Raw genomic sequence first — 12161 nt, forward strand, 5'->3', positions numbered from 1 at the left:
GCTCTGTTAAACCATGAGCATTGAGGTATCTGGCTCAAGCATTTAGCGCAATCAAAGAGTATTTCAGAATAGCTGATTTCTTAGCAGCTTCCCCCATAGTCCAGTTCTTACGTCCTCAGGCTCATACCAGCTGTGTATGTGGCTTTTTCTATCAGATTGAAGAGTGGGGCCCGTTCGACTTGGTGATTGGTGGAAGCCCATGCAACGATCTCTCTAATGTCAATCCTGCCCGCAAAGGTTTATATGGTAAGCAGGGTTTGGGAACCTCCAGCACCACTATGTGCCATGTGTTCAAGTGGAAAATGGAGAAAAGAAGCTGTTGTCAGTTGTTCAGCCGTATTCCTGACTCAGGCCCGGTTCGTCCCAGACACAACAAATAGTTGCTTTCTTTTACTGCAGTGTCTTGGGGACACTTTTGGTCTTTTTGGAATGACGGTTTTATTTGAACCTTGTTCTCCTATGCTGTTCCCATTACAGAGGGCACGGGAAGGCTCTTCTTCGAGTTTTACCACTTGCTGAATTATACCCGCCCCAAGGAGGGCGACAACCGTCCATTCTTCTGGATGTTCGAGAATGTTGTGGCCATGAAAGTGAATGACAAGAAAGACATCTCCCGATTCCTGGCAGTGAGTGGACTGTCAGGGAAACCTGGCAGGGAAGGCGCCACTAACACAGAGGGCTGAGAAAATTATTTCCTGCTTAGAGGAGGGTGTGGCTTAATCAGAGAACTAATCATGCAGCAGGCTCTTCCTTGTCAGTCATTCAGTAGCCTATCTTCTATTTGCACTGAGAATGGCTTGATTGAAGGGCTGTGGAGAAATTAGTAGGCTTGTGTTTTTCTATCTCTTGCTTTGTTTTCTTTCTTCTTAAGCTTCATTTTGCGTGTGTGTACAGAGGCACACTTGCCGTGATGCACGTTTGAAGGGTTCAGAGTTAGTTCCGAGTCCATTCTTTCTACAATGGCTCCAGGAAATCAAGCTCTGGTCATCAGGCACACAGCACCTAAACCGGCTGAACCACCCTCCTGTCTCTGTTCTTTTTGAGGGTGGCCTCATGCAGCTCTGGCTTTCCTTGATCTCTTACTCTTTTCTTACTCCTCCTGTCTCTGCCTTTAGAGCACTGCACCGCTACTGCTGGATTACAATTCAGCCTTACGTGACCGAGCTGTCTTGAACCTCCGGTTAGTGTCCATATGCACAGCCTTCTGCATCTAGAATTTTGGCATGAGTCAAAGTGCGCAGGTCTCATCTCTTCACCATGCAGAGACAGATACCTGCTGTCTTCCAGCCTTGCTGTCTTCTAGCCTGCCTTTGGGTGCTTCCTGTCCTCTTGTATAGCTAGGAAAGCCTACACCTCTGAGTCATGGTGTTTCCAGCAGCAGCTCCTCCCCCTTTCTTCCTGCAGTGTAACCCAGTGATGATTGATGCCATCAAGGTGTCTGCTGCTCACAGGGCCCGGTACTTCTGGGGTAACCTACCGGGAATGAACAGGTAAGAGCCCTGAGGGGGACAGGGAATGTAGCAAAGTTATACACAGGTCTGACTGGTAACACCAACCTTGTACAGCAGTGGTTCTTTACCCGTGTGTTGTGACCCCTTAGCAGGGTTTACCTATCAGTGATTTACATTATTCCATTATTTTTACATTATTCACATTATTTATATCAGATAATTTACATTATGTTTCATAACAGCACCAAAATTAGTTAGGAAGTACCAATGATTTTTTTTTTTAATTATTTTATGTATAATGAGTACACTGTAGCTGTCTTCAGACACACCAGAAGAGGGCATCAGATCCCATTAGAGTTGTGAGCCACCATGTGGTGGCTGGAATTTGAACTCAGGACCTTCGGAAGAGCAGTCAATGCTCTGTACCGCTGAGCCATCTCTCCAGGCTCAGAAAGACATAATTTTGTGGTTGAGGTCACCACACCATGTTGAATTGTAAACTAACTGGCTGCAGTGTACGAAAGGGTGAGGGCTCTTCTGGAGGTTCTGCCTTTAGGATACATGTTCACGCTGGGCGTGGTGGCACATGCCTTTAATCCCAGCACTTGGGAGACAGAGGCAGACAGATTTCTGAGTTCGAGGCCAGCCTGGTCTACAGAGTGAGTTCCAGGACAGCCAGAGCTACACAGAGAAACCCTGTCTCGAAAAACAAAAAACAAAAAACAAAACAAACCAAAAAACCATACATGCTCTGTATAACTGGATGCCTGGGCCGGAGGCCTTGGTAGCCAGCCACCTTGTTCTGACTGTGGGATTGATGGTTCTTAAGGTTCCCATGAGAATTCCTACAATTCTATTGCAAATGGAAAATGTCAAAGACACCACTCTCTTGTCCCCTGAGTTTATAAAGTAGGCCCTGAAGGTGGCCCTTGGTAACCAACCAGGACACTAAGCTGAGCTTTCAGTAGTAGTGTGGTAGCTGGCGAAGGGATGGCTCAGTGTTGAAGCTCACTTGCAAACCTTGCTTTCTTAACACCCACCTGGTGCTCCACAGCCATCCATAACTCACGTTCCCGATTATCTGATTCCCTCTTATTATTCTAAAAATGCAGGCCTGCACACAGGATGCAAGTAACACAGCAAACCTCCCCATGTTCCTTATGCATTCCATCTATTACAGTTTTCCTTTATCTCTCTAAAGTACTATATTACCCCCCCCACTTCATGTCCTTATGTGTTTTTAAATTATTGTGCATTGTAGCACACTATTACCAGCTTAAAAGCTATATAAGATAGAATATACAGTATTTGACATTTTAGGTCTGTGTTACTTCACTCAGGCTTTTTTTTTTTTTTAAGTTTCATCCATTTTACTTCAAGTTTCATTATTTTGTTTATTTTTCTTTAGTGGCTGGATAATTGCACTATATAAATGGACATTTTCATGATCGATGCATTAGTTGATGGGTATCTAGGCAGTTTCCAACGTTTAGCCAGAGTGGAGCAACAGTGACCATGGCTGAACAACTATGTAGTCAGGTATATTGAGTATGCCCAGTATGTGGAGTGTGTTGAATATATCGAGTTCCTTGAGTTTATTGTCCAGACTGTTTATTGTAGAGCTGGATCTTAAGGCAGAGCCATTCCAACCTACTGAGGAGCTGCCGTACTGCACATAGTGTCTGAGCCAGTTTGCACACCCACCAGCCATGAGTCAGGCTTTCCCCTGGCCTACATTGTCACCACCACAAGCTGTTTGGCCATTAGACTGTGTAAGATGTGGTCTCTCTTACAGTTTGCATTTTCCTTATGGCCATTTCTATTTCATTTTTTGAAAATTTCATTTATTACTTCTGTTCCCATGGTTTATTTTTTTTATATTATATACATATATATACATACATAAACAAACATACACACATACATTTATCAGATGTGTAAGTGGCAAACGTCTTTTCCTATTCTACAGGCTGCTACTTTGCCACATAATGGAAGTAAGTTTATGGCCACTCATGTATTGACTATCTCAGTGTCCTGCTCCAGGGACTCTGCCCTTTTGCCTTCTGAGGGTGCTGGACATGTATGTGATATGCAGATGATCCATGCAGATAATACTTGCATGCACATAGTAAATATTTAAAGAATAAGTAGCACACACTCTGGTTACCTCGGTGTTTCCCACCCTTTATCATGGACCAATAATTTCTAAGTCCCAGGGGTTACACATAAGCAGCTGTGCTTATAAACTGGCTGGAGGAGCCTCTCATCTATGTTTGATTTCAAGTCTATGCCAGAGAAGATGCACAATGTAATGGTATTGATGATCTCTGACTTGCCATGCGTTCTGGAACATTTTCATTGATTTTTGCTATTGGCCAAGGGTGACAAAACAGGTGGGAGGGTATTGCTGTAGAGTGAGTAATTTATTTATTTGTTTTATGGTATCATTAATGACTTAATCATTGGAGGCTGGTGCATTATTGGTTACCATACCATGTTTATTTTTGGGACATCCTGTGCTTACCCTGTGCAACAATGAACAGTCATCATTGTTGTTTCCCTGTTCAGTTGACTCTACTGATGACACTTGTGGAGTGACAAGCTAATGAGGAGGGTAGTGCATGTGTTCAGGGCCGGGAAGGTGGCTTTGCACCTGTTCTCGTGAACAAGGAGAGATTCCCTTTCAACAGCACAGAAGGAAGGCTCCGTATGTATGAGTATTCTATGCCAAAGGAAGGACTTTAGATTGTTTAGATATTGGGTGGGTTGATTTGCCTAAACAAACTTAAAGATCAGTGTTTTTTGGTCATGAGTGCCATGGAAAGAAACTCCCAGTATAGATGCAGGTAGTTCATGGTCCCACATCCTTGAATGTTGGCGTTGGAAACTGTAGAAGGTTGTCAACTTAATAAGGAGTTGACAACCTTTCTAGCTCTTTCTGTTTTGTTTGTTTTGTTTTGTTTTGTTTTTTTTCGAGACAGGGTTTCTCTGTGTAGCCCTGGCTCTCCTGGCACTCACTTTGTAGACCAGGCTGGCCTTGAACTCAGAAATCCGCCTGCCTCTGCCTCCCGAGTGCTGGGATTAAAGGCGTGCGCCACCACGCCCAGCTCTAGCTCTTTCTGAACTCTGGCCTAAACTCCTCCAAGCTGACTAATTCATTCTGTTTCTCTTGGGTTCTGATTGAATTGTTCTGCTTGGCCTCATACCAGCTTTGGCACCTTCTCATTCTCTGCCTCATTCTGTCTTCACCTGTGTCTTGCTTATTCTCTATGCAACCTCTTCCTATAAAACTGTCTCAGTAAAACTGCCTTATACACACCACACCCATGTCTACCTTCTTCCTCTCTCCCTATGCTGTTCTTACCTAGCCTCTTGTCTTAGGGTTTTATTGCAGTGAAAGGACACAATAACCATAAAGGACAACATTTTAATCAGGGCTGACTTACAGTTTCTGAGGTTCAGTCCATCATGGCAGTATGCAGGCAGACATGTGCCATGCTAGAGGCCAAGAGTTCCCATCCAGGAGCCAGGAGAAGGCTCTGATTCCACACTGGACAGTATGTGGGCATAGGAGACCACAAAGCCCGCCACCACAGTGACAACACTTTCTTTAACAAGGCCACACTATTATTAGTATCATGCTCTATGGACCAAGCATTCAAACATGGGAGTCCATGGTGGGGCCAAACCTATTCACACCAGCACACCTCTTTCCTGTGTTTCCTGAGTTGGGCATGACCTGTCTGACTCATTCTGTCAAATCTGATTTGTCAATTTACATCACTTTCAAACATGGCTGCATCCTTTACAAACTAACTTTACTTTCATTGTCTGGTATTAAGGGTGTGTACTAAAGACGAGTCTGTATTCTAGTCAGATCACACAGACCTGAGTCTTTGGATGTGACCCCTTGGCAGAGCAGACGTGTGGCTGATAGGAGGAAAATAGTGAGAAGACAGGGAAGAGGCACCAATGAGGTAGTGGAGGTTATTCTGTGTCCAATAGGATGCCAACCTCTAGAGACATGAGTCAAAGAGTTGTATGTGCTCCTGGAGTAGGATAGCAGTCAGTTGGCCAACAAGAGTCTGGTTTGATAGGTTGAACATAAGACTGCACTAACTGATCTTTGGTTATGGGATGGCCTGTCACCCTAAGTTTTCAATTATCCTTGTGTGCGCCTGTGTGAGCATGTGTACACTGACTGTGTGAGCTTTATTTTGGTCTTGACCATCCACTGTTGTGTCTCTGCATTGGATGTGACCGAGTGTCACAAACCCCACTGAAGGCATCTTTGAACCTGTGTAGATTTAAACCCTTTTCTCTTGGTATCTTGTAAGCTCATGAGGGCCCTAAAAGAAAGTGGTGTTTGTCATTTGGTGGCTGTCAGGGTGATTCCTTAACTCAACTGCTTCCATTGTGATGTCTCAGGTATTTTGAGCCTGTAATAGTGCTGCCATACTAGTGTTCTTTGACTGCCTGTGTGCACGTGGGCATGTTTCTGCTTTGAAACCCATCTCTTGGTGTTTGAATCCACTTTTGCAAGTCAGGTGAGCAGTCACTGAATGTGTTTGATGGGAGGTTGGTTTTCTGAGCTCTCATCCCTAGTAGTGCATATTCTCATGGTAAGGATGCCCACGGTGATCTATACTAAGGTGATATAGTGCCTGTATGTGGGTATGGAGGAACACTTTATGGTTTGCATAAGGCCTTGATCCTCCTTAATGCATATCATTCAATGGAAACACACTGTACTATGTGTAGGTACTGGGCTGTCCTCAGGGACTTTGGCACACAGCCTTGCACTCACCAGGATGGGTTTCCGCTGAGGCTTTTGACAAAGTCAAACACACTCTGGAGCTGGGGGACTAGCGAGGTAGTTCAGAGCACTTGCTCTTCTTTGTTCTGTCCCCAACATATCTTCTTTTTGCTTCCATTAACATCTGCACATGGCGCTCTTATAAACAGGCAAGACACACATACAGCTAAAAAGTTCAATCTTTAAAAGCTAGATTCTCCCCTCCTCTGACTTGTGAGGTCTTTCACGTGGACCTCCCAGGCAGACGCTGGAGAGTAATGGGTTCTGGCTGTCCCCAGGCCCGTGATGGCTTCAAAGAATGATAAGCTCGAGCTGCAGGACTGCCTGGAGTTCAGTAGGACAGCAAAGGTAAGATGTGGAGTGGACACAACACTGTGACTTTGGCTCTGTCCACGTGGTGCCTGCTCATTTCCTCACAGACTCCCGGTGCTGGGCCTCCTTCCCTACAGACCTGTTCTGTCTCTCTTTCCAGTGCAGAGTAGGCGATGTTTCTGACTAATAAGGAGTATATGCCGCTGGACTCTGCAGTGGTTAACATTGGATGCACAGGGGCTGTGCTGCAGATGCTCTGTGGAGTAGCGGTTAGTGGTGGATGTTGCCGCAAAAGGCTATGTGCTGTGAAGTCACAGACCTCCACATGTCTGCATAAAGCAAAGGCCCCACTGCTCAGGCTCTGGCTGGCCATCTGAGTCTGGATGGTTTCTGCCCCTTCATGACCCTTTGATCAGTAACTGGTGTCTTGGCCCCCACGTGATCCTTCACCGTCACTTTTGGCTAAAATGTATGTGTGTCTGGTCCTCCCTGTTCATTAACTTGGCATGTGTGGGACACATAAAGAATCCCTTCCAGTCTGTCTCTCTGTCCTCTCCTTGTGTGTGTCTGTCCCTGCCACCTCTCCAAACCCATGCCTTCTGTCCTCTGTCCCCTCTGGATGCTTCTGAGCCTGAGCCCACTCGGAAGCCTTCTGTGCTCATCCTGCGATGTTGTTTTGTTCTCCAGTTAAAGAAAGTGCAGACAATAACCACCAAGTCGAACTCCATCAGACAGGGGAAAAACCAGCTTTTCCCTGTAGTCATGAATGGCAAGGACGACGTTTTGTGGTGCACTGAGCTCGAAAGGTGAGCTGCACTGGAAGCTGTGGGAGTGAAGGCAGGAAGGGGGAGATGGGGTGAGAGACAGGGCGACAGAGACCTGTCTACACCGACTGTTCCTGTCTGAGAATTTGGTCAAACTGAGGAAAGCTAAGGGGACTGGTTTATCCCCAGAGTTCTGCTGGGTGTGCCTCCTCCTCAGCCTCAGTCTCTCTGATCTCTTTATTGTACAGAAGGAGTCATCTCTCAGTTGCACTTGCTGGTTTCTTTGTTTTTGTTTTAGGTTTTAGACAGGGTCTCTATGTAGTTTTGACTGTCCTTGAGTTTGCTGTGGAGATCAAGATGGCCTCTACCTCACCGAGGGAGCCTTTCTGTGTTTCCCAGATCTTTTTTATTAACTATTTCATGATGTTACTACTCCATCTTCCCATTTCAGATGTGTTTCTTTACACAGAGGTGGTCTGTGGCCTGAGCAGGGAGAAACTCTTAGTTTAGGCTTAACTTCTGCTGCAGCCTCTTGAATGCTGGGCTTACAGGTGTGAGCCGCCATATTTACACCTTTCCCTCAACTCCATCACACTCGTTTCCACTCTCCCATGCCTTTCACCCATTGAGATACTGGTTCCCCTTTCTTCCTTGAATGGACTCTGTTCTGCTGTTCAATCAACCCAGCGGGGATCATATCAGCTGGATTTCCCTTACCCAGAGTTCACTAGGCCTTTACCTAGTCGTTGGATTTCTGCCTTCCCCCCACTGTGGTGGGATGCACACGTCTTGGTGTGCCATCACAACATTGAATTCACAAGGAAAGTTTCAGGATGTTATCAACCACCTTGGGCTTGTGACAATCTTAGGTTCCTCTTCTACAAAGGTCCCTGAGCCTTGGGGCTGTATAAGAATAAGTTGTAATTCGTAGGAATCTGTCATATGTCCATGTTGTAGGTTGTCCTGGGATTTGAGTGTTTCTCAGATATTGATTGGTACTGTGTAGATCCAGGGAATAGAAAGGCCTGCGTCTGAGGTGTCTACACGGTACAGGTGACTTCAGAGCTGGTGTAATCCTGTGGTGCTTGGGGACAGCGGGTCAGTTTTTCTTTGTCTCTGGGATTAGTTTTCTCTATTTTAAAGAGAAACAGAGAGACACAGAGAGAGACTTGTGTATATGTGTTTGTGTATCTGAATGTGTTTGACAATGTGTGTGTGTGTCTGAGTGTGTGTGTACATGTGTTCAGGTGGCTACAGAAGAACTGGTATATGTGACACCCCCCGCCCCATGTATTTGTCATTGAAAATGTCACCTTTTCTTCCTTTAGCAAACAAATTGCTTCACTCTTATTATGCTTTGAAGCCATATACATTGTGTCTTCTGGCTAAGTGGCTTTCACTCACGAGCCAGTCCACACCATGCATTTAGATATGTCTTCTGGCTGAGTGGCAATCATTCATGAGTTAATTCACACTAGGTGTCTAAGGGTCCTAGCATGTAAGGACCAGGAGCACAGCCTGCTGTGATACATCCTATCAGTTCCCTGTCAGCTGTCAGCAAGTGTTTGGAGAAAGCAGTGGGACTGGTAGTCTTGAAGGTTCCTTTGAGCCCAATAGTCCTGTCAGAAGGCATGGGGAAGGGTAGAGACCTGGGGCAGATACAGTGGGTGCGCAGGGAGGTGGGGGCTGGTGGCTTTCCCAGGCCTGGACCTCCAGAACATAGCTGTTGTTGGTGTCTTAGAGACATGGACCTTTCTAACCTCACATCTTTTCTCTATACTCCAGGATCTTCGGCTTCCCTGCTCACTACACGGACGTGTCTAACATGGGCCGCGGCGCCCGTCAGAAGCTGCTGGGCAGGTCCTGGAGTGTGCCGGTCATCAGACACCTGTTTGCCCCCTTGAAGGACTACTTTGCCTGTGAATAGTTCTACCCAGGACTGGGGAGCTCTCGGTCAGAGCCAGTGCCCAGAGTCACCCCTCCCTGAAGGCACCTCACCTGTCCCCTTCCTTAGCTCACCTGTGTGGGGCCTCACATCACTGTACCTCAGCTTTCTCCTGCTCAGTGGGAGCAGAGCCTCCTGGCCCTTGCAGAGGAGCCCCGGTGCTCCCTCCGAGTGCACAGCTCAGACCTGGCTGCTTAGAGTAGCCCGGCATGGTGCTCATGTTCTCTTACCCTGAAACTTTAAAACTTGAAGTAGGTAGTAAGATGGCTTTCTTTTACCCTCCTGAGTTTATCACTCAGAAGTGATGGCTAAGATACCAAAAAAACCAAACAAAAACAGAAACAAAAAAACAAAACAACAAAAAAAAAACCTCAATAGCTCTCTTAGTACTCAGGTTCATGCTGCAAAATCACTTGAGATTTTGTTTTTAAGTAACCCATACTCCGCATTTGCTGGAGGATGCTATTGTGAATGTGGGCTCAGATGAGCAAGGTCAAGGGGCCAACCCCCCCCCCCCCCACCCAGGAGTATTTGAAGATGACAGGAGTATTTGAAGATGACGTTTATGGTTTAAGTCTTCCTGGCACCTTCCCCTTGCTTTGGTACAAGGGCTGAAGTCCTGTTGGTCTTGTAGCATTTCCCAGGGTGATGATGTCAGCAGGGATGACATCATCACCTTTAGGGCTTTTCCCTGGCAGGGGCCCATGTGGCTAGTCCTCACGAAGACTGGAGTAGAATGTTTGGAGCTCAGGAAGGGTGGGTGGAGTGGCCCTCTTCCAGGTGTGAGGGATACGAAGGAGGAAGCTTAGGGAAATCCGTTCCCCACTCCCTCTTGCCAAATGAGGGGCCCAGTCCCCAACAGCTCAGGTCCCCAGAACCCCCTAGTTCCTCCTGAGAAGCTAGGACCAGAAGCACATCGTTCCCCTTATCTGAGCAGTGTTTGGGGAACTACAATGAAAACCTTCTGGAGATGTTAAAAGCTTTTTACCCCACGATAGACAGATTGTGTTTTTAAGGGGTGCTTTTTTTAGGGGCATCACTGGAGATAAGAAAGCTGCATTTCAGAAATGCCATCATAATGGTTTTTAAACACCTTTTACCTAATTACAGGTGCTATTTTATAGAAAAGCGGACAACACTCGGGCTTTTTATGACTCTCAGACTTCTATTTTCATGTTACCATTTTTTGTAACTCGCTCGGTGTGGGCTTTTGTAACTTCACAGGTGTGGGGAGACTGCCTTGTTTCAACAGTTTGTCTCCACTGGTTTCTAATTTTTAGGTGCAAAGATGACAGATGCCCAGAGTTTACCTTTCTGGTTGATTAAAGTTGTATTTCTCTATAGCGTGCTGTGTGTTTTTTTATCTGTTCATGTGTACTAGCTTGAGGCCTACTGCCGTGTTTGTGAGCCATTGTCTCCACTCCCATAGTTCTCTAATACAGAACCAGGTGTCTCAAGGTGAGTTCCAGGCCAGCCTGGGCAACACTGAGTAAAACAGTGACCTGCTGGATCCCATGGCCTTAACAGCAGGACAGTCATAACAAATAAGTATTCTGACCTGTGGCATTCTTAGTTACCAAGAATCATGAGACTTAGTGAGTAATTTAAGTTTAATTGTAAAAACTGACCTGTAATCATTGGTTGTTAAATGTGGTCAACTAAAACAATGCCACGGTGTGAGTTGTAAGTAAAGTGGTTTGCATCTTTGGCTTAGTTCTGCTTTTGTATGACATTGCCTGGGGATCCTATTCAAAAACAAAACAAACCCAACCCATAGGCTAACCCAGGGGTGGGTGAGCAGCTCATTGCTCTTCCAGAGACCAGCGTTTGGTTACAGCACCCACAGAACCACCTCAGTTCCAGGGAAGCCATTGCCCTCTTCTGGCTTCTGGAGTGACAGGTACCAGGCATACATGTTGTGTGCAGGTGTCCTTCAACAAAAGAATTCTTGAAGAGGGCAGCATGAAGCAGAGTTAGGGTTTTTATTACAAATAGAAAGATGCTCAAGAAAAAAAATCAAGAGAGCATACATACCAGTTTTTCAATAAAGACTCAGAAATGGAAAAATGGCTCAGTGGGTTAAAGTACTTGGTGCTAAGCCTGATGTCCTGACCCCAAGACCCACATGGTGGAAACAGGCTGACTCTATGCAAGACATCCCCTGTCCTCCATATAAACTCTGGCACAAGTGTAGGTGGACACACACATGTGCATATGATGTGTATATGTACACTGTATAAGAACTGGGGGCTTGCTAACAGTTTCAGAGGTTTAGTCCGTTATGGTAGGGACAGGGCGGCATGCATGGTGCTGGATCAGAGCTGAGAGCTACATCCTGATCTGTACCTGAGAAAGGAGTGGGAGCCTGGGCCTGGTGTGGACTTTTGAAACCTCAAAGCCCAACCCCAATGACAAGCTTCCTCAACAAGGTCACACCTCTTAATCTTTGGTCCTTTCATCAGTTTTACTCTCTGGTGACTAAGCATTTGAGTTTTAAATGTTTAAAAGCCATTGAAAGTCATACATAGATTTAAATAAGACATCCGGATGGAGAGACTGTAAATGTATTTTCTGGTGAGATTCCTAGCAGGTTGTAGGTTTATAGCTGGGAAGGGATAAAGGCCTTAAGCAAATTTTAACTGTCTTGGAATTCTAGATACACCTGACCCAGACTCCAGGGTAAGGGACTCTTTCAGTCTTCCTGAAGTGGAAACTTAAGGGATCTTTGGAAAGTCAGTTGTGTTGGATGGTGTTTTGCTAAGGCAAACGTGTTTCACTGAAGCAGACCCAGGAGAAAGGATGCTCTGCTGAAGCGAGACACGGAAGGTCACATGATGAAGGATTGTTTGCTAATGCACATATTGGTCCGCCTT

The 12161-nt window shown here is 45.8% G+C and overlaps 1 protein-coding gene across 9 annotated transcripts in view; it reads left to right on the top strand.

Moving 5' to 3' along the window:
- The window catches only part of LOC110311249 (DNA (cytosine-5)-methyltransferase 3B), a 38896-nt gene extending 28265 nt beyond the window's left edge, over positions 1-10631 (top strand). For 8 of the 9 annotated variants that reach the window (XM_029473994.1, XM_029473998.1, XM_029473996.1 and 5 more), the window contains 4 exons: positions 156-246; positions 478-626; positions 1405-1490; positions 9129-10631. In XM_029473994.1, the coding sequence (XP_029329854.1) occupies positions 156-246; positions 478-626; positions 1405-1490; positions 9129-9270 (468 nt within the window). In that variant the 3' untranslated portion in view covers positions 9271-10631. Of the gene's footprint in view, positions 1-155; positions 247-477; positions 627-1404; positions 1491-6545; positions 6616-7266; positions 7386-9128 lie in introns of all 9 variants that reach the window. The other variant, XM_021184522.2, reaches the window with a different exon arrangement.
- Positions 10632-12161: the final 1530 nt, after the last annotated feature.

This window comes from Mus caroli, chromosome 2, assembly GCF_900094665.2.
Source record: "Mus caroli chromosome 2, CAROLI_EIJ_v1.1, whole genome shotgun sequence".
In the NCBI taxonomy this organism is placed as follows: Eukaryota; Metazoa; Chordata; class Mammalia; order Rodentia; family Muridae; genus Mus; species Mus caroli.